This window comes from Pygoscelis adeliae, unplaced genomic scaffold (genome assembly GCF_000699105.1).
Source record: "Pygoscelis adeliae isolate BGI_AS28 unplaced genomic scaffold, ASM69910v1 Scaffold27, whole genome shotgun sequence".
Taxonomy (NCBI): Eukaryota; Metazoa; Chordata; class Aves; order Sphenisciformes; family Spheniscidae; genus Pygoscelis; species Pygoscelis adeliae.
The window spans coordinates 1,266,680-1,293,898 of NW_008825410.1; the positions used below are offsets into that span (position 1 = coordinate 1,266,680).

A 27,219-nucleotide genomic window follows, 5' to 3' on the forward strand; every position below is an offset into this window, starting at 1 on the left:
CTGAGGATTATTAACATACTAACCGTCACCACCATGAATAAGAAGATATTTCTATTTTAAAGCTTCAGTGGACTGTACTTACTGATTTGAAGAGCAGACCGTGTCTAACAACCACTGTCCTCTTCAGGAGCTATTTGAATTCCCAATAAGAAACAATTCTTTTTTTAACCTTGTATAAAAACTCAGACTTAATAGCTGATGGAATGCTCAACTATTTCACAAAGTTAAAACATGATTGGGAAAGAATTGTATGAAAGATGACAACTCACATCTAACGTTTGTATTACACTGCTGAAAATTGCTACCGGTCTCCAATATGAAAAGGTATATTAAGTGTTACAATTCCCTCTCTGTCGATTGGCAAAATTCATGAGGACTATTTTAAGGTGCTTAGATGGAAAAGTTTGTAGGGTATTCCTGTAATGCAAAAGCAATAAATAGTGCATGTACACTGTATACTGCATTTTCCATTTGGAGCTTCACAGTCTCCCCGAAGTCTGTTAGATCCCAAATAGGGAGAGAAATTCCCAGTTGACCAATCCTCCTTTCCCAGAAGCAAGCAAGCAAAGCTTTTTCACATGTGTGTCATCTTTCGGTCCCGGTTGTACTCGTGGCGTTTCTCCACCGTGGTTGTTGATAAAGGACTAATAAATACTCTTTAGTGCTGTGCTACCAGCTGACAGTTCAATGTTGTTGAAGCATCATCTGCCACTGACGGATTGTATAAATTCTCATCTATTTGCAGGTAAATGGTATTCCTGAGGAAAGAAAACTAACAGAAGCAATGAATTTGTAATCAGAGAAAGCAGCAAATTGTCCTATTTCCTTTTTTGTTCTGATTGATGCATGAGTTTTTCTGGTGTATAACGTGCATGCCCACCGTATGAAGATGATTTCAGTGCCAGAGGGTACAATCGCTTCCATAGAACTAATGTACTGTATCCTTTTGTACTCTGGACGTTTTTGACAATTTGTAAACACAGATAACTTTTTATATTTGTTACATTCAGAAAATAATCTTTCAAATATATGTATTAATAAATATCAAACTTTATTCTGTCTTGTGATCTCTCCTGAAAGTTTTAACAGGGAAATCAAAACTTCAAAATAAGCACCCGGTTCAACGGATTACAGACTCCATTCAATGGGATGATACAATTGCCTTACATTTGCACAGGAAAAGCAGCAGTGTTTAAGCGTGAAAACTTGTGCAATATGAGGAGGCTCAGAAATAGTATTCCAGATTTATTAGGCATTACTTTTTTAGAGATTATCAAAATGTAATGAGCATAGTTATTTTTGGAAAAAAAACCCACAAAACAACAAAACCAACAACCTAGAACTATTCCTGTTGAAAATTGGATTTCTGTTCCTTTACCAGGTATTTAACCTATTCGACAACTTGTAAGCAATAAAACATTTAAAATCTGTCCATTCATTCATCTGGTTATGTTAGAAGAAACTGTTACAAACTACTGGAGGCAGAAACTAATGTCTGCGAGTAAACAAGGGTGAATTTTGTTATGCTTTACACGGACTAACTTTTAACTCTTCGAAAATACTCTTCAACTTTTTTTTGGTGATATTCCTGGTGCCCCGATGCGGTTTATTTTTTATATCCTCCACATTCTTTGTTCTTTTTGGAGCAAAAGGAGTTGTGGGAGAACTAGCTAGCCAATAAACCAAGGATTATTTTTTAGCATCTTAAAAAGGAGTCGACTACATACGTACTTCCCTGGGAGGTGGTTACTTTGAGAGGCACTTGTCTGTGCGGCTGAAAGCTTAATAATAGGAGCTTTGTTAAAAGGATCTGAACAGAGGTTTCCTTATTTTTCAACAGATGGTGATAATTTATCTCCTGACACTTTCCTGCGTGTTTTAAATGACTTTTTCTGATGCTTCTTTAAATCCTCAAATACAGCGTAACACAGGACTTCAGGGTCTCGAGCTGTAACGTAACAGCTCGCGCCAACGGTTCGTGGGGTTTTACCTCAAAGCATCATACTGTTTTAAGCTGACACTTACGCTTTGTCTTTTTTCTGTAATATTTTCTCTTTCAGAAGCTGTATGTTCACCAGGACATTGCATTGTAAGCAGAAAGCTGCGTCTGCTTTAAAATTGCTAAATGCTGGCTACGTTTCCTTAGCTGAGGTTTCTGAGGTCTCTGCTAAGAGAAATTCTGAGTAATTTAGGAATTTAAGACTGAGGCTAAAAAGAAACTGTAAAATAAGGTCATTAGAGTTTGTAAAAAGACCAAAGCAGTCACTGGCTTTTTTTTTTTTCCTTCTTTTTACAGTTATGACCCCATTCCTTCAAAACATAAAACCTTATTTTAGGTTCATTTTTAAGCAAACAATGATGTGTTTATAGGCTCGGACCCGAGTGCAACCCCTCGGCAGAGAGTTAAAACCAGCCCTGAGCTGCTTTTTAGACACGTTTTGTGCAACAAGTACGACAACTATTGCAGCAAAGTATCTAATCAGTGCTCAGTACATTGTACATCCTTGTATATTGTCACGCCTCAAACGTGGGAGTTCGCAAGGCTGCCCTAAATGCTAGGCACAACCCACAGCACACGTTAACAAATGCATCTAGCCATAGGAATAGTGCCGGTGGTTATTATACTACGAGAGGTAGCTCAAGCTACAGGCATGTAAGTTGGAACACTAAGTCAGTTTCTGAAACAGCTGGAATGAAGAGCCATTCCTACTCACTTGCAAAGTGGCACGCATCATGCCTGCCTACCTGCCTGCCTCATCCAAAAGGTACCAGGGGAGAGATTTCATCAGTCAATCAATCAGCCTCCTAAAAGATCCCTCCTTTTTTCCAGCAGCTTGGATGGTGAGCGGTGAAAAGTGAATTAGAAAACTGCACACTGAGATTTATAGTAAATTAATTAAAAATTTACGTCTTTTCTCCAAGCTGTGAAAAATCCGAGTACAATCAGCATTTGGTTTCTATTGGTTTCTACTACTATTTTCAAATGTATGAGCTGCCAGTGCTTTGAAACAGAAATGAATGGAATGGATTTTAAATAACGATTTTCAATGCAACCTAACACTAAACTTCTTTGTAAATAGTATTGGTTTGGGAGCATAACAGTTCCTGATAACTTGAGGATGACACGACAATCAATGAACTGCCAGCTGAGCTGCTCCCGTCTTCTTTGTATTAACGCGTAACAGTGCCAATATATTTAAGGAAATTTCTTCAACTGTTATGTACGTGCATAAAGAATCGGTTTGTACCAGCGGGTGCTCCACCTGTTCTGAAAAGAATCTAATGCTGTAGGTGACTTGGGTATTATTAAGCACACCTGAGCTATTTTATGATTGAAAGCTTCATTTATTTGAGGTAAGTTTAATAACAAATTATTTATTTTTACTTATTAAAACCATTACTATGGAAGCATAGGTTTATAAAGCTGGCTAAAGACACAATGGCTAAAGAATTGTAATAGTTAAAAGTGCTGATAGTTAAAACAGTAAATTCGCAACCCTTTTAATGATGTACAATGACGGTATGAACTGGTATTGTCTTGATTAAGTGACAGTTGCAACCAAATTAAATAGCAAGCACTACAGATGTCTTTGTAAATATATGAAATGTGAAATCTAATAAATAGGAAAGCACTAAGTAGCGATGTTGCTGCCTGGTTATTTTACATAATGAAGCCTGAACAGCTTCTTGTTACAGCTGTTAACGTTACGGACAGCGATACTGGATAGTAAGTAAGTAAGTGTCCCGGAACTGAAGCGAAGCCGATGGTGCAGGGTTTCTGTTTAACTGGGGGAGATGCCTAAATAGGTGGTGTCACTGGAAAGGGCGGCGAGCACTTGCACCGCTTAGATATCTCCCCGATGATACAAGGAGCTTTGGGGATAGCAACTACCACTCTGAATCCTTTGCTTAAGGAGCCCCTTCTTCTATTTAGGGTGGGACTTCAGTAGCTTAATTAAAAGCTGAATTCCTTAACCCAAACAAATCTGAAGGATGCTTGCATGCAGAGCTCTGCCGTGGAGTTTCCAGTGTGTAACCCAGGGGGGAAAAAGTATTCGACACCTCCGCTGCGGAGTTCTGCTGAAGTCCCCCGAGCTCCAGGGGTGGCTTTGGCTACCGGAGCTCTGTAATTTCATCAGACCTGGGACAGTGCGATTTACTGCGGAAGAATCTTTCTTCCTGCATCGCATCTGAAGTAATCGTGATACAAGTGAGCAACTGCCCTGCACTTGAAGCAACAGTACCCAGAATATCACTTTGGAGAAACTGCAATACTAACCCGTAATTTAGGGTAGGCATAATAGCGAACTGTAGCCCAGCTAGAGTCAAGCAATAAAAAGTTTTTACTTAATTGATGCTGCTCCCATTACAAAAATAAGCATCCACAGCACATTTATTTAATGTTTAAATTACTTCATATTTTTACATAACCTGAAAAGAAAATATATTTATCCCACATACAGTAATAGTAAACAAGTGCATTATTTCAAGCATTAAAAATAAATCTTTTAACCAAGTCTGTACAACAGATAAATAAAATGGTATCTACAATACTTAAGTTGTGAAGAACAAAACAAAAATTATCCCTCAAACTCACAGCTCCCCATTGCTCCTAATACTGGCATAGATGAAGGTTACGCTCCTATCCCCCACGAGAGTGTTCACCTACACCATTTCTTTCAGCCACTCAAATGTACTGATCAAGGAGGTTAACTTCCCAAACACTGGAAGTAACGCACGCAAAGAACAAATAAATAGCTGAGTGTCTTTCCAAGAGCTTCGAAATAGCTGCCAGACTTAGTAAAACTGCTGAATTTGGGGGGAGTGATTTATTTTTTCTTTTATGATGAATGACTGGTCACTCTTTAAAAGAAACTGTTCTCTACCAAAAAAAAAAAAATTGAGGCGATTCTTTCCACAGATTTTTTTTTTTTGCACTCATTGGTGGCTCAAGTTTGAATTCAATTTTTTAACTGGGATAAGATCAAAAACAAGTACGTGACAGTACGTACGGTACAAATTAGGATTCATATTGTTCATAATCATGCGTAATTGCACATACGCTTGGGAAATAGTATTGTGCTCGTGTTTTTGACTGCTAACAAGTAATCAGTAGAAGAATAAAACGAAAAAGCAACTAGGGGCCAAACTATCACTTGAACCGAAACCACAAACAGCAAAGAAAAGACCTTAACTTCACTGAATAAGTGGAATGTCAATTACAGCTCGTCACTGCAACACTGAAGGGCTATTCCTTTCAATTTTACTTTTTATGCTAAAGGGAAGAGGTGATAAGAAAGATGGGCGCTGCTAAAAAGAATGGGGAAAAAGGCTCCTCCGAACAGCTCCAATCTCATTTCATTCGTAATTCTGAGACTCGACCATCTGCATGCAACAAGATGACCGCTCAATCCTTCCTCCTGGTGATATCAACAGATTGACTTGCATCCTTGACTCGCATCCTTTTAAATGAAAATATTATTACAGGAGAGAATATGGCACCAGTTCCCCAATGAGACCTAGTTCAAGGTCACCTACAAACTCGGAGGGAGGTTCGAAGACCACCGTTCCCCTGATCTGATGGAGTGGACATGGTGGGATTTGATCGGCCTGGAAAAGGTTGGAGGTCTTCCAAAAACTCTCCATCTTCAACTGAGTCTCTGAAAATTATTCAACTCTTTGTTCACTAGGATTGTACAGAGAACTGCACAGTTAAATGAATTAGTGGAAAATTTATGAAAAAGCAAACAATTTTAGGGGGAAAAGAATCAAATTTTCTTTATAAAAAAATGTCACCTCAGAATTTACTGCATTTGCTGAAAACATCTTAAGTTTCTAAAAAAACCCCGTAAAATATTATGTAAACTTGTGTATAATCTTAAATCACTGAATTGGTGATGACTTTTTATTTCCAGGTATAAAGGGTTTCATATAACATATACTATCTCCACCCAAAATACTCATTTCCAAACAAAAAATTACCATTTTGTTCAGAAAAATGCCCTGGTTTACCAGCAACTTCATGTTTCACGTCAGCTAAAGGTGACCATTAACGACGGATCACAAGTTCGCTCTTTTGTGTTCCTTGATGAGAATGATTACAGCACGTGTGTTATGTATAGGCGGTAGTCCAGTATCATCCACTCGTCATTCGGCTGACCCAAGGCAAAGTTAATTCCGTGATATGCACATGCTAAACCATTTAACGTCACTTCTTTGTGTCACGTTTAAACAGATATGTAAACAGAAACATATATCCAGTAGAAAAGACTCATTTTCACATGCAATTCTGTACAGTGCATTCTTGTTTCTCAGATTATTCGAGAAGGCTATTTCCACACAAAATATGTACATTTGCTCTATATACATTTTCCACACACTTAATTTACATGTCTTCTTGTACCTCCAGTTGAGAGTTTTTGTTCAGGCATACACAAAGTAAACCTGAAGAAAGTTTCCAAGAATCTTTTCAGGTTAATGCCTTGACTGATCTTGCATTGCCGAGAAGAGGAGTAGTCCAGAAAAAAATCCAGCTATGCATAGCAACCTTTTCAGCAGAGTTGAGTTATCTTTAGGAACCACAATCTGTGCTAGATCATTAGTGATCTGAGAAATTTCATGTGCCACACACACAAATATAAAAGTGCTGACAAGAACATTAAACATTGGATATCCAGGAATGAGCACCAAGATCCCCTTTGTGTCTGCTGCCAGCCAAATATGGTATTGGCAAATGAAAAGCTGAAAGAAAAAAAAGAGTGTGTTTAACAATACTTATTTATAAATATTTTTACTTATATAAAAACATGTAATTATTACTGTTGTATCAACTGACACACTGTACTTCTGCTTAAGTCAGATGTTTATGATTAAATAACGTACTTTGAGAAGCTGTTTTCCACGTCTTTGCTGTAAGACAAAGCTATTAGTCTGTTACAGTACACAGTAAAATGGGTTTGCTTAGCCCTGAACCAAATATGGCACAGGGGAGCATCATTTACAGCATGCCAGAACAGACGAGGAATACGCCTCCGCTCAGTTACTACATCTCTGCTGAGCGACTGCACTAACGTGCCTGCAAATAAAAGATAATGCTTTAACTGCTGATGAATGCAAAGGTCCCTGGAGTTGATCAGCACCACAGCAATCAGAACGGTGAAAATGTGATCCTTTAAAAAAATTCAAAATCATCTACTATATATACGTTGTATTCCAAGGGGTTTCTCCTGTATGTTCCTTTCCCTTTTTAAAATATATTTTAGTAATACAATAAAATTAAACATTTACTATCACTAACCAGCAAATAAAATGGAAAGCAAGATAATTCCTACTGTTTCAAAACATACGCTCAATGGAACAAGGTAACATTTGCACTAAGAAGGGTTTTGTTTGTAAAGTTACATTCGTTTATTAATGCAGGAAAGCTTTCTAGGGCAAACGCATTTGTAAGTGTACTTACACTAGTCAGTATCATTCATGCTGACTCTTCAACAGGCTTAAATTTTTATCTTCCAACCGCATACACACCACAGCTTACTCCAGCATTAAATCCCCACTCTCACGACCCTTAACTCCCCCTCCAAAACAGCATAAGAAATAAGTTTGCTACTGTGAGACTGCTATTTCACCTATGATTTTTAAGTGTAGATGGAAGCTACAATGCTAAAAGAGGTCAAACACAACAGCATGGTATTAAATAAGCCAATAAATGTTTTCACTATTTATGAGTTATACCACAATTCAGATAACAAAACCACCTTACATTGCTAAGTTTCAAATCACTGTACTTCTGACCATTCTACTTACCTCTAGAGAAATTTTGCCAAACCAGGCAAAGAACGAGCTATACACAGACCGGACATATCCAGGAATGTTCCTGATGAGGATGAAAGCTAAAATCTTTAACAAAAAAAAAAGTGGCTGTGGATGACAAGCAGATTACACACACACACACACAAAAGGTTTATTCATTTTCACTGTCTAAATTGAAGTGCATCATGCCTTAAATTTTCTTTAAAATCTGATAAGTATATAAACCAAACAAAAATCCACGCAGTTTATACTTAACAAAGTAGGTCCTGAAATTGCAAATCTCTTACACACGTTCTTATAGCATAGCAAGTCACATTTACATCTTCAGTAGTATCATGGCCTTGATGTTGATAAATATTACTATACACTTACTAGGCATGGTCAGAAAACATGTTATACCATGCCAACCTAAAATGAAGGTGGCCACAAATCTGAGTTAACCCTCCATTTTTAAAGAGAAGGTGTCAAGATGGACAAATTAATATTAAAAAATTAAGTCACACATGCTGCCCCTCAAGAGAGCGGGACAAACTATTAAAAAAAAGGAAACAGAGAGGGAAGAGAATCAGACAGCTGGGGTATAGTGGGGCAGGGGACACAGTAAGAGGAAAATCTAAATTTAAGAAAACCACAAGTGTGCCCCTGTGGCCCACCTCTTCTCTGCCTAACAGTGACTACAGGGTCCCATAGGTTGCTTCCTACACTAATACCTCCCAAACACTCATGCTTCCCTACAGCTTTCATCTCTTCCACTGCTATGCAACTAGTCAAAAGTTGGGTTTGGACTTACAACAGTGCATATGAAATCTACACTAAGGACCGTCAAGGTTAATCAAAAGCATAATCACAGGATGCGATTTCAGTGCTTAAAGGCAATGAAAAATAGCGAGCAGTGTAGTTAAACCCTTTTTCACTTTCAGACATGAGAACGAAGCTCAATATCTGACATTCCATGCTAAAGCAAAAATACAGTTAAAAACAGTTTTTAAAAAAGCCCAAACAAGAACAGACTAGATTCTGTCACTGTAAGGAAAAGAACTATAATTACAATTACCTGCACCACAGAAACAGAAGGATGTAGTTCATTGCACTCTGTCTTGTTTTTACAGCTACTAGCCCAAATAGAGTAGGTCTGAAAGATATAAAAATCAGTCTGTGTAGCAATTACATGTAGCATTTGAAAATGAAACAAGAGGTAAGCTATTTTGAAGTGCTTCAGCAGTAGTTGGTTCACTAAGATGTGGGACAGTAACAGAAAAAAACTACATTGTGCTTAGTCTTGTGTTTCTCTCAAATTCTTCTTTGCAACTGATGAACACCATACTTATTCATACCCTAAGATACAGCCATACTGTTGACAATTTTTTCATCACAAATAGACAAGCAATCAAGAGTGGAGATAAGAGCTGCATTATCTACCATATTATTTTTATGATCCAATTTTCTTGTAACCTTTGCAATGAACTGAAAGAGTGATGATGTTTCAGTTGACTGCAAGGAAAAATATTTTAGTGAGTAGATAGGTATGGCTGTGCACAAAACCACAGCTGAAATATCTCCAGATCACGATTTGATTTTTTAAATCAACATATTTTCTAAACAAGAACCTCAGAAAACTTATTCTTCAGAGATTTACAAACCTGATTATACTAGTTATACTAGGTACGTACCAAAAAGGATACAACTGAAATAAATAATAAAACATTTGAAACTCTGTTGGAGAAAAGAGGATCTCCCTTTCCTTCTGATATCATCTGATGTTTCTGCAATGCCAGATAAATAAAAGCAAACAGCATCCCATGGAAAACCACCTGTAAAAGACGAACAGAATGCAATGAATATTTCATGGCTTTTACAAGTACTTCAGGTACAAACTCTTAACAGAAATGCTACAGGATAAACTATTTGTAATACCAAAGCTTAGGTGTCAAAAGGTCCTTTCCCGGATTTAATGATGCAAACAAAAATAGGCTTTCTACACTAGGTTGTCATAAACTGCATCTCAAAAACTACGAATAAAGTACTCTTACTAATGCTTCACAGAGCATTAAAGACACAACAATGACATTTCAAGAAGCTTTCAAGTACCTACTATCCCCCCTGCAATCTGTGCCAGCATTGAAAAGGGCTTTCTCTGGGGAAAAACCATGAGTCTCTGGCCTTCTCCCAAGTTGGCAGGTGAAAACATTCAAGAAGCACTACAAGTGCTTCCCTCTGTCACAGACACAACTCTTCCAACAGCGTGTTTTATGATCTTACGCCAAGTTCTCATTAGCTAGCAACACGATGCTTTTTCAGGCCCATGCGGTGCTTGTCTTCTGTATTTATTTTGGGACTTCCTCTTTAGCGGCATCTCAGAATACACACTGTCCACAAGCAGCAAAACCCCAAGTCTGAAATGTCGCAACTGTGTGCGCGCTGCTGATGGGAGCAGCCCAGAACGTGACAACTGCGTGCTCCGCAAATTTCAGTTACTGAAGACTGCCAGAAGGAGAAGCGTGCAAGCGATCCCATTAAGGATAAGGTTAGCAGATAAACGCTCCCATCTTAGAAACTCCACTTACCTTACCAAGAAGGCAAAAAAAAGACCAGTGTCTCCCTGTTCTATTCCCCCACATTGTAGGGTCAGTAACTGGAAAGAAAGCACTTTCCTCACTGGAAAATGATTTAAAAATACGCGCAAGAATAGTCTGGTTTGGGCATCAAGACCCTGATTTTAGAAGTGTTTGAAAGGTTACCTTAAAAGAAATATATCCTTAATTGATACAACTTTCAAAAAATATTATTAGGAAAGGCACCACAATAATTTGCCTTGTATTTCAACAGCCTGAAATGCTACAGGTGTTAAATTTTTGCAGTAAAACTTTTGAGAAAAGACAAATCTCGGTCTCTTTATGACTTTATTTTTTAAAAGCAAACTAAGCAGGATCCGGCAGGAAATAAATCAACATCCATCTTTTAAGCAAGGCTTTGACAGACATTTGCAGAAGCAAGGTGGATGCAGCTTAGTCTTCTACTAAAAAATCCACTGGAACAAACTCCTGCTTTCTCTGGAGGGAAGGAAAACAACCCTCCCTCCCTCCACATTAAAAAATACACTTAAAAGACCAGTATAAATTTATGCAAATGTTACATACATAGCGATCCAACTTCCACCTAAACCACCATTCATAGACATTCCCATTCAGTTCAAAACACTTGGACAGTGGCCAAAAAGAAAATATCTTCTCAAATGCGCCCTGTAAAAAATAAACATGGCAAAAGCATTAACACTGAGGTCAGTCATATTTACTGGATTTAAATCAATATGCTGTCTTTTAATATTATCACATCCCTATTTCACTAGCTATGCGGTGTTACTAAAATAACAGGCTTCCTTAGAAGGCACTCCCCCCACAAAAGAAAAACAAACAACCAAAAATACTTCTTCAGATGAGGGTTTCAGTTTTGCTTCCCACAAAGGTATTGGCACACCTTCCATTTTGTACTGCAGGCTTAAAGGGAGAGATCCACTGACATGTTGGGATAACGAATGCATACTCTACAGAAGACTACAGTTCAACAAGCTTAAAACCAATGAGGGATTAAAACGACAACCCCCCCCCCCAAAAAATCCTAGAGTGACAAACTCTGCCCTTATTTCTGTCAGCTATACTTACAGCATGCAGTAAGTTGCTAATTTACCATGAGAACCAGTCTTTTGATAAGGTATCAAAGCCAGCACCAGGTCTCTAAGAGACACAGATCTTCACCTCACCATATCACCGTAAGTATCACCGTATGCTAACAAAACCCAGTAACTTCAAGCACAAAAAAAACCCACCCCAAAACCAAAGCATAGACCTTTGTATTTATTACATTTGCAGCAGCATACTGAAAACATGTCAAGCATTATAAACAAATGAGTAAGATACAGAATTGTGGTTTTTCCAGCATCCACACCAATTCAAGTATGAAAAGAAACTGAAAGGTTCCATTTTTTTTCTTCAGTATTTACGATACAGGAGCAAATATACAAGTTATGAGGACATTAAAAAGTAGAGATAGGTAATATGCTCTTAGGTGGTTAAGGATAAAAATAGTCAAAATTTACAAACCTGAGAATATGACAGAAAATATATACATGTCAGTAAGCAAATCAGTTTCAGCAGTAAACCAAAGTGCCATAAGCAGTTCCCTAAGGAAGACATAAATTAATCAGTATACAGTCATCAATTTTTCAATAGCAAAACCCAGGACACATTAAATAATAATTCCCAATTATTTAGTGTAGCTATGCTTAGTAATAGATACATTAATAAATAAATGTTCAAATATTACCAGCAATATTTTATCACTATCTACATTTACATACTAGGTTTTACTTCAAGCAATTAAAATAAACATTCACAGCAATTAACAACCTATTAATCCTAAATTGAGCCTCATGTCTAAAACAGGGACAACATACATACAGAAAGAAGAGAATTTAGGTGTTCAGACAGAAACAATATTTTAAAGCCTCTGCTTTCCCAAACACTTTGCACAGGCAGTCCTTATTCTAGGTGAATGTAAAAAATAAAACAAAATGTCCAACAGCTTTCGTCATGTGAAATGAGTAGACCGCATATTATTAAAATTTGAGGTACCAGTTGTACTCCAAAGCTCAACTGCAGGTCATTAAGGACAAGTATCTTGTTAAGACAAGCCTTAGAAACTGCTCCTCAAAGCTGTCAACTGATATTAAGCTCTACCCAAGCCTCAACGTTGCAACGGAGATCATCTCCCTCTCGCCATATAAATTGGCAGCTGTAAACAGGGACATAAACAAGTGAAAGCTGTCATTGAAAGATTTTCTAGTTTCACAGTACACTATTGCTCTGAAGTACGCAACCGTCACTTCTCTGTATCTGGACAGAAGTGCCTTTGTAGAAAAAAAATTAATAATATTGGAGCTATTTGCCTTCGAGATAGCTTGTAAAACTACACTCTAATTATATTTTCGCAGCATTTGGTATATTTCATTGTCATATCTGCAGACTATAAAATTTGGAGATTACTTCATCAATAGGGAAGGAGGATCGAAGACTCTTAAGGTTTTAGTTCTAATTTAGGTGAACTAAATAATAAGCATTTACCACATGATGACAGCTGTTCAATGAACTGCAATGCATAAAATAAACTGGGATTTCACTTCTATTTTTATTTAAAGTATCTGTATCACAAGACACACTTCTGATAGTTCACTTAATCTAAGATACTACGATAACCAACCCCAAGTTCTTATTTGGCAGGATATGGCAGAATTGGTGCTCAAGATGGATGAGACATGTTGGCAATGCAGAATGGGAAAGTCTAAACGCTCACTGTTCATGCCGTACCCATTAGGACACTACAGCAACAATCTCAGCTAGCATAGATAGCGTAACCTATGTTTTTAGTTTGCATTCAGTAATATTACAACTCTTGATAAAACACATTAAAAAGTATTCTAACATGACTGTAACCAGAGACAGACTTCAGTTATCAGCTGTTACATTTTTCAGCTGACATATAATTCATCTATGACAATCCATACTTCTGTGAACAGCTGTTTAACATATTTTGACTATGTTAAAAAGAGACTGAGATGTACTAACAATACTGTTTTCTGTATGGTTATCGTTTGTAGTAACATGCAAATGTTTCATAGCAGAAGGGGAAAAAAAAATCTTACCATTTGCTTTCTTCTGGACTATCTGAGGCCATATAGCTAAGGTGGCATAAATGATCATAAACCAGACAGTGACTAATGGCACAAAGTAGTAGAACTGGTAAGGTCGGTCCATCACTATGCACAGTACCACGACCAAGAAATTGAGACGAAATAAAACCTGGAAGGAGTCAGAGGAGAGAAGACAGAGGATATATAAACTGGGAGGCAAAGCTAAGAGAGACAGGGGGCATGCTTCTTTAGCACTATACGAAAATATCTATGTATTTTACTTCTCACATGCTGATTATATTTCAGTTGAAACACGGGTAAGTATCTCGGGATACATCAATAATGCAATATAAGACTGCAGGCTGATTATGTAGTACTGGACCTGTCCTACGCTGGCCTACTTGGGTAGAGATAGCAATGAAAATAGGGTAAAATAGAAGTGACTCTGGGCTGGGGACTGAGTATTCCTGTTGCTGGATGCTGTTAATGCCTCTCCACTTTCACTCCCATAGCACCTGGGCTAGCTCAGTTAAAGCTAGGGTAATGTCATTACCCGTGCTGCAGTTAGGCTTACGTTTAATAAGGACGATGACCTGAGTTACATGACAATATAACACTGAACAGCAATTAAAGATTTATTTTTATTTTTATTTTTTAAACTGCTACAGCACACACTGCAAAACTTGGGAGGGAAACCACAAAAAAAGGTATGTTCTCCAGTACCATTATGGTGTGAAAATTCATTTTCTTTATTAACAAATATTGGCTCCAATACACTGTCTTTGGAAAAGAAAACAACTCATAGAATCAATATAGCTGACTGGAAAGTATTTGTTTTCTCCCTGTTTTGCATTTTGATCTGAAAACTCAAACCCATAAATGAAAAGGCTTTTGGACCAAGAAAAACACCGGTTTTTCAATAATAATTTAAAAAAACCCCTGCATATTTGTTTTTCAAAGGAAGCAGATACATCTGATATGTTTGTGAAATTTTCATATTTCTAAAGAAAAACAGTAGAGGGGTATGGTATTTCTGACCATATTCTATATATCAAATGGTTAAACATACTGTTACACAGAACTCACTGTCCCCCCCCCCCCAAAAAAAAAAAACCCAACAATAAACGCCTAGTTGAAAATGAAAGAAAAAGTAATGTACAATATTTGGTGATACTTTGCTATGTCTTGAAAGTGGTAACAAACACTACAGCGATGCCTCTTGTTCATGTATTAGTAATCTACTTTGATGCGAAACAGTTGGATACTTAATAAAATAGCAACGTGAAGAGTTTCTTTAATGGATCCAAAAGATCACTCATCTGAAGGACAGAAAGATAACCACAAGTGCTTTGGGACACTATTAATGGCCCCAACTAACCAACCAAAAGTTTTTCATTTCACCAACAAGCGAGGAAAAAATCAAAAATGCATACAAAAATTAAAAGCTTTCACAATTTAAGCAAGTGGAAATGACTTCCATTTAAATCGGAGACGAGACAACATTTGTTCCATCTACATAAAGACTTGCCATGCTGGGAGCAAGCAAACCAATGTGCTGAATAACTTGCTGAATAATTACCTTTATTCACAGAACAAAAAAAGAAATTCTGTACACAACTGCTTCTTGGTTTCGTCAAACATTTATTTACTTGTATAAAGAAAACTCTAATAGAAACATACTAATAATTAAAAAAAACCCAAACACACGGGAAAATATCAACATGGAGCAGACTGATGTTGTAAAAACAAGGTAAGAGAAGCAAAATGAAGTATATCCAGTGGCTAATTTGGGAAAACCATCATTTTTTTTGCCAACAGGGGAGAGCAGATGAGAACATTCACAGCACCTATCTATTCTCAATAGTAACTGGAGAAAGGCTGTTCCAGAGGGCGATTCAGAACATCACAGCTATCCACGTAAACCTCTTACTCACCAGTGACTACAGAATAAATCTAGGAAGACTTAGCAAATAAATTTGTTGTCAATGATACCCCTCTTTACTGCCAGCCAGCCTGCCTGGATCATTACTTATATATTGCCATATATTGTAAATTGCTACTGCAATGAAAACTCCATTGTTATATATTGGAAAATATTTGTCTTGATATTTTAAAGGCTACATACCTACATTTTTTACATTGCAAGTATCATTTATATGCTATAGGTTTGTATTAGATATATACTACCGATTAAACAAGTCAGATTACATAGAAACAACAGCCATTTTGAATGTGCAAACCTTTGTTAAGTAATTTTGTACCACATTACTTAGGGAGTACGGATATATTATGGGTATTTCGTTATCTGAACAGATTTCTTTATAAAAACGGTAAGTAGATATTCTTACCTGACACACTCTGTATACACCAAAGTCCCCTTTTATCCAAAAATATGAGAAGTGTCCATAACCTGTTTGGAACAGATATGCAGCAACCAGAACTCGAATGTGCATGTACACAGGCAAAAACTGTTGAGAAAAATAAAGTACCTTTCATAAATGGCCACGTAAATGCTTTCGATTTTCCTTGCTTCCCCCCTATTTTACGTTTTTTCTGCATTGCAGTAAATCAGGTTTAACTAAGAAAAGAAACATTATGCTGCATTTCCCTGTTTCTTACTAAGCTCTTTTGTTGCCCTAACCTCTCTGATGTTAAAATGAATTTGTTATTTATTGCTTCAACCTTTCCATATTCTGTAACCAGTTAAAAGAGAGTTAAGAAAGGATCTTTGCGAGCTTACCTTCAGCAGTTTCAAGTTCTGAACATAAAAATGAAGTGTTGCTAGCAATTAAAAATAAACTAACATAATATTCTACACGGAGGAAACAAGTATATTTTTTCATTAGCTAAGTAACGCATAAAATGCTCTTATCAATGAAATCTACACTTAGAAAAACTAATTCTGCTAATACCATTTTTAAAACTACAGGAACATAACATGAGTTATTCATGCTATTCAACTCTAATACGCATTTGCACTATCTTTCTTTTGAAGTAACACACCCAAATTGCATTCCCACTTAAAAAAAAATATGAAATTCAAATCACTTACCGTGCTTGCTCCAGAGATATGATAAATCAAAATAACAAGTTGCATCCAGCCCTTCCATTCATCAGTCTGTTCTCTATTTAACACTTTAGTCTAATGCAAAACAAAACAAGAGTGTTGCTATTCCAAAAAGTACAACGAACATCTACAAAATGAGGAGAAAAAGTTCAAAACAATAAACCACTTTAAGGGTAAATAGGTCTCAATTGTAAAAGACTTCTGTCTAGTGGACACAGGTCTACCAGATTTTAACGTGCTCTACACTCTCTTGTATCTGAGCTATGCTCACTTCAAATTGGACTGAGTGACAATGGCTAAAAGCACTCATACCCATATGCTTTCAAAAAGCTTTTGCATCTAATTCCATGCAAATGTTAGATTGCTTGTGAGTGCATTTTTGCAGATGAGTTATACTGACTTTGAAAATTTAACTTTCAATATTTAGCAATTAGTTATTTACACTCAAATTGGAAAACAACGTTATAAGTAGGATGTCAATGTGATCATTACCTCTTTGGTATTTTCGGTATAAAATACCCCCAAAACCAAGATATAGACGATTGGTATGAAGAAAGATGAATGTGTATAGAATTTATTTTCCTTCATGAAAAGATTTGCTCTGTCACATAGATAAAAATAGGTCATGATTAGACCAAGTTTGCACAAGGAGTGTAAGAGCATCTCTAAAGTAGAAACATTAGGGGTGCTGATGGCAGGTTTCTTCTCCTCTCCACCTTCCAAATCAGTGCATGATTTGTTCTTCCGAAAATTATTCCGATGAATTAAATTGATAATTAAATATCCAATAATGGACAAAGTAAAGAAACAGAAAGCTAACTTCTGTATCAGAGTGAGAGGAGGCTGAGGCTGGCAGCAGGAGCCATCAATGGGCTTCATTATCTTATTGCAGTAGACATTCATAAGAATCATCGCGTTCTGTCAAAGAAATAGGCAGGTTTGTCAATTAATCTCTAATAAAAAAGTTAACATTTTCATCATAAGAAGTTTTATTCTAGATCATGCATTGACATAAAACATATGTAATTCTCCCTTATCGTTACACAGATAAAATTCCACAGTAACCCCATATACCTACTTGCACTCAACAGTACAGTCAAAACATCTCTCCCAACCAGGAAACCTTTGAGCTTCTTGAGGTAAGCAAAAAGAGCTAATCCTAATCCTTACAGAAGGGTTCTCTCTACTGGCTATAAAAGGAGCTATACTGACCTAAATGGACTATAAATGAAAAACAGCTCACAAACTTGGGTCCTAAAGGGGCACAGTAATTAAAGTCTCTAAAACATGACAAAGAGACTGAAACCTGTGGTTAAATGATATTTAGTTCATCCAGTATCCAAAAGCAACTGAAACCTGCAAAGGAGTGGAACTGAAAGTGACATGGCGGGAGAGCTCAGTCACAAGAAGGGCAGACTGACAAAGCTCAGAGGGGCTCACTGCATGCATATATATATATTGGTAGGTTAAAGATAAAATAAGAAATAAAGTCAGTGGCACTCCATGCAACCAGGAAGGTGTATATTGTGTGTTTTCTTACCCTTTTCATACTCCTTACTAAACAAAATTATATGGGCACATAGGGGGAAATTTAAGACTTATTTCTTAGCACTGCTTTACAAATCATTATCACTCTAACTCATTCATGCAGATGAAGGCACAAAATTTGCACTGAGAATCTAAAAGATCTAGCGGATTAACAGCTATTTTAAAATAGCTACGCATTAATGTGTTTGCTATTATGTTTTTTAAACATCCTATATAACTGACTGCCCTCCCACCTATTGAGATCTTCTGAACAAAATTTTCTGAAGAATGTGCAGGTCCTCATTATATTCATATTGTCTGCCATTTCAGAACATTCACTTAAAATCTTGTTTTACTACTATTACTTTTTGATGTTGACCAGTGATAAAAACACTTACTGTATCTCTGCTTGATTCAGGGAGATGCAGGCCATCTGCAGACTTCATGATAGTTTCTTGTGCTATCAATTTTGATACACTGAACACTTTAACTTTAGCTTTGGAATTTCGGGAGCTGCTGTTCAGAATACGAACAGCTGCTTCATTATAAGCATCTATTTTCTCATTAGTGATCATCTTCCGACTTTCACTCAGCATATCTTCATAAACAGGGTCTGAATTTGAAAGGACAAAGAACAGGCACATTAATCTTCTACTTGACAAATACTTAGCTCAAGTTGTACAGGCTACTTCCATTTAGGTAGCCACAATTGTTTAATGGTACAGAAAAAATGTACAATGAGGAATGAGTGACTGTTACAGTAACTAGAGTAGTAACGAGAGTTGTTTATGATGAAATGTTCTTATCGCCATTCCTAGTCATGCATATGTACTTATAGATTAGAAAGCTTTAGCCAGACATGAATGCCTGTTTAACCCAAACCACGAAGAGCGTATAATGCTGGAGTGCAGAGCTGCTTATGCCTTCTCTCAGTAATGGAATCCCCCAAGGAAAGACTCCAAAGCCAAGAGGACAGAAGATAGACAGCAGAATAGACACGTGGGGGGGAAAAAAAAAATCTCTCAAACCCTCTAGTTACTGCAGAAGAAACCAGCTTCTCATTTCTCTAAGTCATAGTCCATAAGCATATTCCACTTGCTCCTGTTGATTCCAGTTTAACTGATGGCAGAATTTCAGTTTTTCAGAAGAATGGAACACCACTTAATTGCCTGCAGGCTTCAGAAATTATGTAGAGCTTAACACAAAGCTATATGGAATTTTAGGTCAAAAGGTCAGCTGGAGATCAGTAAGTTGCTATGAAAAGCTACTGATGTTCATAACTGGTGAAACACACTACGAGCTGTAAGTTGATTTACGTCAGCTACCTCAATGGCTACTTTTGGACAACCAATGTCTAGACAATTCTGTGTGTACACGCTGCTTTTCCTCTTCTCCGTCCCATTAAAGAGCTCAGAGATTACTTAAATGGACTGGATCTTTATCAACAGAATGTTGGGACATGCCTGACAGCTAACTGTTTCTGTTATAGATAAACATGGTTTTGAAAGGAATGCGAGAAGATTAATCTGTTGATTCAGGTTAACCTGTAGAACCATCTTTGATAGGAACTTGGATGTGACTGTAAGGGTACAGCTGGGTATATTCCTATCAGGGCTCAAAATCTGCCTATGTTTCTAACTGAGGTGATAATCTAAAATGATGTATTCTACAGCAGATAAACCAGGAAACACATTCTACCTATGAGCTCATTGTTCAGTGTCAGAGACATACCTTAGTTTTATTGAAGAAAAGCAAAAGAATGTAAGCGTGGTGCCGTAAGAAAAATATCAGACTCCTTTTCAACCATGATTTCTGGCTCCTAACCTTAACTCATCAGTGCTCAGTGTACAGAAGCAAGTTTGATCCTAGAGACTTAAATTCTCTGTATTCTCTGGAGTATGTCTATTCATTCTAGACACACACAGAGGATGCACTCGTTGAACCTCTCCTATTATTTATGTAATCTGAAAATTTAATTGAACACAAACACAGGAATACAGCTGTTTTATGCACTTGTGTTCTTGACTCCCAGGAGGCACGTATGGAGCACAGCACAGGGAGAATAAACCTGGCATATTGAGTCTGAGTAAACTAACAAAGAATTAAGAGTTCAGAAGGCAAAAGATTTTCCTGAGAGCGCTTTAAAATCTCCATCACTAGTAACAGCTAGTTAGGTACCAGCTAGTTAAGGCTGCAAGAAAGGCCAGAACGGAATTCAACCAACAGCCTTTTTACTCTGCAAGTAAGCAATATGGACTAAGTTTTCCATATCCTACAAGATAATGATTCAACAGACAGTGACAGTACAATTGTTACCTACTGTTCATTACTTTACCTTGTAAGACCCAGTAAACATCACTATTTTTTGCTAATTTTTCCAAAAGAGGTGCAATTGAAGTGATATTGATTTTATATTGTGTGAGGGCTTCGTTGCTGCCATTGTGAATCTTGATAGACCACTGGAGAAACAAAGAAAGAGATTCAGAACCTGTATGTCAGAAGACCCTTAATTAACTGATTCCATTGCTCCGTTAGTAGCTATTTTTCATTATTTCTATAAAGCTAGATTATTTCTTTAGTCTTTGCTTTTAAAGTGCTAAAAAATTTCTTTTCGAACAAGCAGCTGTCTAGACAGATAATTCCATTCAAACAGACCATTTAAGTACGGAGTATATAATATTCAACTTAACGTATATTTGATTTTTCATAACTTAAATGATGCAAGGTGTTTTAATTAAAAGCCCCATGACTTTGAACAATGATGAAGTAGCAAAGCCAGTCACATTATAAAAAAATCATGGCCAATTCGGTCAATTTTACTCTAGGAAAACTGACCATAGCGCAAAACTTGATGGTGGTACTGAGTTCCAATATTTCCATCTGTTTTGCAGATATCCACAAAGAAAAAAAGAGAAAAAAAAGAAAAGAAGAGGAGCCATTTTAATTTCTGATTTAATCTTCTGTATGAAATAACTGGGAGAATGCTATAGCCACCCAAGAATGTCTCCGAACTTCTGAAAAGAATCTCCCACACTGTAGGAAAAAAAGATTTAGCATTTTTTAAAAGTATTACTGTATCTATACTGATTTAGTCAAAATCTGTAAAAAAAAAATAAATTAATAATTTAGCCTGAATGTAGTGAACTCTCTAGTTATTTCTAAATATCTACATAAAAATTTTGATGTAAGCCAAGTACACTGGTTAGTCCACTTCATGAGAATATTATCGAATATAAATGAATACTTCATGAAACCAAATAACATGCAGCTGCTCTGAGAACTCACACTCTGGAAAAAAAGTAGTTTCTCCCAGTAGCTAAATCTTTACTCGTGAAATACCTACAGTATTTAAAAGACATTTTAAGAAGCATCTTCTATTCAACAGGAAGCCAGGAACTGAGAAGCAGAGCACTGCAGTGACATTCTCAGAGCATCTCCTTTTCCCAGAATAAGCAAGCAACTGAGTTGTGTACTAGCTGGAGCTTCTCCAGCTTATAAGAGTTTACTCCTATTTATAAACTGTTATGCAGTTGACATCTTAAGACAGACATGTCCAGGTCAAAGTAGCATGACCAAACCGAGAGCTAAGTTAAAGATACAGGTAAGTTTCAAAATGCTGACAAGTCCAAGGGCACACATCAGTTTAATCTAGCAGCAGGTTACCACACTAGTGCTAGCCATGGTAATGCTGCTGATGCATCAGATTTTTGAAGCACTTTATTTTTCCGTAAGTCCCTTAAAATAGAGGATGTTTATCTTTGGCCAACTCTAGATATCACTATTAATGTTTTGTGTAAATATATTGGTGTTATAAAGAGCTGAGCATCACATACATATTGTTGGTTCGTATCTCCTGCTGTCCACAAAGGACAAAAAGCTACGGCTAATGTATACATATATATAATTAAAAGGAATTATTTAGCTAAGAGTCCTGTAGTTTTGCAACATGACCTCCTGCATGCCAGAACACTATCCATATATAATGGCATTTTCTGTGTGAAATACAATGACTCATGCTAGTAAGACACACTAGATTCTCAGACTGAGCAGAGATATTCTAGGCTTACTAAGATTCCTAAAGCTCAATATTTACGTGGATCCTACAGAGGAAGAGAATTTGGGGGGTTCATCTGTAAGGAAACGGGAATTTCTGATCCCTCAGGAAATGTGTGGAGGTCTGCATACACATAGGACCTTCCCCTACAATTGGGGGAATTCACCCTAGACTGGCATGCCCAGGAGCATGGAACCCATTTCCCCCTCTACATTTGAGCTGTTATGAATTTATAATAGCTAATGCCTTTCAAATTCCAGTTCGAAAATATTTGGATATAAGGGACTTTAAATGTGGAATTAATGAGATGAGCAGTTGTTCAACTCTTGATTCCCAGTACCAGCCAACTACTGGAATAGACTACGTAGGGGGGGCTGTTGAATTCCTTCCCTGGAAGTTTTAAAGAATTGGTTGACTCTTGTCAAGCGAGACACAGGTATAACTGATCCTGCCTTGTGGCAAACTGATGGGTTAGGAGATCTCTTCAGGTCCTTGTCAGCCCTGTTTTCTGCGATGCTGCAGCTCATAGCAGTGGTGGAAACTTCCAGTGGAAGATTCAGGAAGTGCAATGTCTTTGGTTGTTGAATTATTCTTGTAAAATTCAGGTTTTTGCCCATGTATGTCTAAAAGAAATATGTGCGCTCAGAAAGAGCGTTCCAGATTGGGCCATGCTCAAAAGCAGTATTTTGTGACTGAAGAGAGTTTATTAAAAATGCGTCCCAGTTAGTATGCAAGTACTTTTATTTAACTTTTTAAATGAATAATCTGCTTTTAACAAAGAGGCTACTTTATTTATTAGCTAGGTTCAAGCAACTCAATGCTTATTAATGAGTATTGCTGCCAAAAAGCAAGTACTGTACATTGCACAGCTATAATAAAATATATCTGCTATTTCAGAACTACTTGTTGTAACAGAAAATTCACTGACAGTATATTTTTTATTATAAATTGGGTTTAATAACTTCATCATGTAACCAACTTGAGAGCATAAAAGTTATGCTACTAGAACTTCCTTCTTTATTAAAATACCCATACATGTATAACTTACCGTGGCAGCTCCTGCTACAATTATATGAGGTTTTGCCACAGAACCCTAAGACACAAAGTAAAAAGAAATTTTGTTTTAAAATATTCACAAATTATACTTATTATTATATCAAGCAAGTTAATTAAGACTTATATCTTAATTAACTGTGACTTAACTTGTCCATCAGTTAATGGTTACAAAAGAATAGACTGCAGATATATTACAGAGAACATCAATTTGTGACATACCAGAATTTTCACATAACAGAATCTGCAAAAGTGCGAAGCATCAATAAGCACTTACAATCATTATCAATTTAGCAGCATAAGTTCTCTTTAAAAGCTATCTAAACATCTCCTCCTAAGGTCAAGTAAACTGTAGATCATACTATTGAAGTACTTTTTCTCTCAGTGTCTCTCAGCATTCTCAAACATCTGTTTGAGCTGTTCTACTGACTGAAGTGATCATAAACGCATTGCAAGAACAGAACAAGGACAACAGACAGCTGTTGCCCTTGTTGCCCTGATCTGAAAGTTATGTCTAGGACAAGGAACAGAATATGTACTCAAACAGAAGAGTACGAGGAAACAAACAGTGCTGATCACCTCAGTATGGGTTTTGCCTTGGCACAACAAGGGTTTAGCAGCTCTCAATTTTTTTTAGTAATCACAGAAAAACGAATGGTAACTTCAGCTATCTTGATGGAAGGTGTCATGCAAGACTGACAAATAGGGTAGCAAAAGAATCACCAGGGGCTATTGCTAAATCACTCCAGTCTTTTTAAAGGTCAACAAAGAAAGAAACAAGAAAAATTTGTTGCCAATCTGTAAACATATTATTCATTATCAGAATTACATACATAATTTTATGCTGAATAACATGACAACCTATATCATAACTGAAACATGTAAAATAATTAGTATGCAATTTGAGGTAAATATTGAAAAAAAAAATAATCAAGGCATTCTTGACTTTCCAAATCGCCTTTGTCCTTCAGTTTGGAACACTCAAATTAACATAAACGTAAAATCATAGAATATCTCAAGTTGGAAGGGATCCGTAAGGATCAAAAATGTTTGGTCACATAAAAGCGGAGCCATCGCAGACATAGAGGAAGAGAAACATCACATCAGAGTAAAATCCTTTCAGCTCTTAATAGGATGAATCAACCTGCTTCTTAGGAAGTAGGGTTTTTCTGGTTTGATCTGGGGTTTTTTTGGCCCAAGTGAAGCCATCCTTGTGAGACCTGGAGATGCCCAGAAACGTATACACCAGTAAGCATCCCCCTTTCACTATTTTGATGTTAAATTTCAGATCTCTGGTACATAACTGACTGAATATATGTGATATGCTGCAGCTGCTGGACTCCTAGTAATTATAGCTGTGTGTATGAAAAAAAAGAAAGGTAGCAGTCCTCAGTCAGCTGCTATATTTTCCTAAAATAAACAGTTTTTTAAGACAAACCTCAGTCCAAGATTTGATACGTTGCCTCATAGAGCCATTAACTTCTGGATACCACAGGAAATCCTGTAAAATAAATGCATGTTTACTCTGTAAGCTTAAAGACAAGCAGTAGACTAATAACAAAAAATCAAAAAACAAACGAATTGCCATCAATTCAACTGTGAAGGAAAAACACTTTGCCCAAAGTGAGATTTCCTTTATAGTTAGCATGGAAAACCTGACATCTCGGCCTAGCATGGAAAACAGAAAGAAAAAAAAAAGGAAAAAAAAAAAAACCCCACCAAACCATTTGCCCCCCTGAAAAAAGAAAAAATTTTCATTTGTAGTTCAGGAGTTGGGATTTCACCAAGAAGGTAATTTTTTTAGCTTCTGCCAAATGGAATGTCCTTGAGCTTCCAATGCAATCAGGGCTAAAACCAAGCTCACATCTATAACTTATTTATTACAACTTGCTTTTTGCTCAATTTCCCAAAGTTTTTACCAACAGGGTTTTTTTTCTTCCAGAACTTTACATAATGTGATTGATAGCTTGAAATCACAATTTTCAAACAAAAATAAATCCTGACATTTTACATTACCACTTCATAAATTATTAGCTGTTTAAATCTAATAGTGCTATGGACACTAAATGCAATACCTATTGACATTTTTTTAGATGTCAGGAGTAGTGCCCAACCTTCATCTAGATGGACAGTTTAGACTTCGGCTAGTGCTAAGATGTCTCCCATCTAGTTACTCCTCAGGTGCAGAACTATCGAAACGACTACAAATACACATGAAAGTGATATGGCAGGGATTACACATGCAGAAACTATTGCGAGGAAATTTTATAATGCAGAATGCAGAAACACTACCAGCAGAGAGGAAATCTCTGTCTTCCACCTGCACAGACCTAAAGATTTTGGTAGTTTCCTTGAGTCAATTCACTATTTGGCAGAATCTGTGAGCAATCAGGCAGCCATCTGCAGTGCTGCAGGACGGAAGGGTCACTATGATGACTAGAAAGGGCAAAATTAAACTCTCCACTTGTTCCCAGTGATTTTCTCTTTTGTTGGTCAAGTATTTTCCACATTTAGATTATTGGGTCACAGCTATTCTGAATGTCAAAATTCAGCTACCATGCCAATAATGTCAACAGAAATACAGCATAAAAACAAGGAAGCAGCAGACTAGAATCCTCTCCACTTGTTCCCAGTGATTTTCTCTTTTGTTGGTCAAGTATTTTCCACATTTAGATTATTGGGTCACAGCTATTCTGAATGTCAAAATTCAGCTACCATGCCAATAATGTCAACAGAAATACAGCATAAAAACAAGGAAGCAGCAGACTAGAATCATAGAATCATAGAATAGTTTGGGTTGGAAGGGACCTCTAAAGGTCATCTAGTCCAACACCCCTGCCAGGGGCAGGGACATCTTCAACTATATCAGGTTGCTCAGAGCCCCGTCCAACCTGACCTGGAATGTTTCCACAGATGGGGCATCCACCACCTCTCTGGGCAACTTGTTCCAGTGTTTCACCACCCTCAGCGTAAAATACTTCTTCCTTCTATCTAGTCTAAATCTAACCCCCTTTAGTTTAAAGCCATTCCCCCTTATCCTGTCACAACAGGCTCTGCTAAAAAGGCTGCCACCATATTTTTTATAAGCCCCCTTTAAGTACTGATAGGCTGCAATAAGGTCTCCCTGAAGCCTTCTCTTCTCTAGACTGAACAACCCCAACTCTCTCAGCCTTTCTTCACAGGAGAGGTGTTCCATCCCCCGATCATTTTTGTGGCCCTCCTCTGGACCTGCTCCAACAGGTCCGTGTCTTTCCTGTGCTGAGGGCTCCAGAGCTGGACGCAGTACTCCAGGTGGGGTCTCACCAGAGCAGAGTAGAGGGGCAGAATCACCTCCCTCGACCTGCTGGCCATGATTCTTTTGATGCAGCCCAGGATACGACTGGCCTTCTGGGCTGCAAGCGCACACTGCTGGCTCATGTCCAGCTTTTCATCCCCCAGTACCCCCAAGTCCTTCTCAGCAGGGCTGCTGTCCATCCCTTCGTCCCCCAGCCTGGATTGATACCAGAGGTTGCCCCAACCCAGGTGCAGGACGTTGCAATTTGCCTTGTTAAACCTCATGAGGTTCACATGGGCCCACTTCAAATCAATGCATTCCTTTAGCCAAGAGGGTCAAGCAGAAAGTCCTTAGGGTTGACTGAATCGGGACTCTACAAAGGAAAGACACAAGGCAGCATCTTGATGAAACTGTACAGTCTTACCATTTCTATTAGAAGGGATCCCTAGACTACATCCTGCATTTAATATTTGCAGCAATTTACTGCAATTTTTCTAAAAGAATTAACCACTCATCTTCTTCAATAAGTTATTGTTAAATAAATCTTACTACTTCTCTTTGCTGCTGTTAGCAGTTTCTTTATAAATGCATATAAGAGAATTGATTGACCAATGGTTTAGGGTTTGCAAACCTTAAGGGAACCCAATACCTTGTAAAATGTCACCAGATCTTGCCAGACTGAAATTTCTAATTGAATTGACCTTTAACATAAAGTTCTGTTATAATTTCATTTCTTAGAAGAAATGCTC

General features: G+C 37.3%; 2 protein-coding genes across 2 annotated transcripts in view; one reads left to right on the top strand and one right to left on the bottom strand.

The window, feature by feature from the left end:
• SGCE (sarcoglycan, epsilon) overlaps positions 1–1,052 on the top strand; it is a 23,110-nt gene extending 22,058 nt beyond the window's left edge. The window contains exon 10 of the mRNA XM_009330505.1: positions 746–1,052. Coding sequence (XP_009328780.1) covers positions 746–762 — 17 coding nt within the window. The 3' untranslated portion in view covers positions 763–1,052. The remainder of the gene's footprint in view (positions 1–745) is intronic.
• Positions 1,053–5,593: 4,541 nt separating this feature from the next.
• The window catches only part of CASD1 (CAS1 domain containing 1), a 26,727-nt gene continuing 5,101 nt past the window's right edge, over positions 5,594–27,219 (bottom strand). The window contains exons 4-17 of the mRNA XM_009330506.1: positions 24,635–24,697; positions 23,192–23,236; positions 20,425–20,548; positions 18,488–18,702; positions 17,055–17,480; positions 16,548–16,637; positions 15,844–15,963; positions 13,508–13,664; positions 11,910–11,989; positions 10,950–11,051; positions 9,483–9,623; positions 8,867–8,944; positions 7,807–7,899; positions 5,594–6,741 (exon numbers count right to left, since the gene is read on the bottom strand). Coding sequence (XP_009328781.1) covers positions 6,475–6,741; positions 7,807–7,899; positions 8,867–8,944; positions 9,483–9,623; positions 10,950–11,051; positions 11,910–11,989; positions 13,508–13,664; positions 15,844–15,963; positions 16,548–16,637; positions 17,055–17,480; positions 18,488–18,702; positions 20,425–20,548; positions 23,192–23,236; positions 24,635–24,697 — 2,001 coding nt within the window. The 3' untranslated portion in view covers positions 5,594–6,474. The remainder of the gene's footprint in view (positions 6,742–7,806; positions 7,900–8,866; positions 8,945–9,482; positions 9,624–10,949; positions 11,052–11,909; positions 11,990–13,507; positions 13,665–15,843; positions 15,964–16,547; positions 16,638–17,054; positions 17,481–18,487; positions 18,703–20,424; positions 20,549–23,191; positions 23,237–24,634; positions 24,698–27,219) is intronic.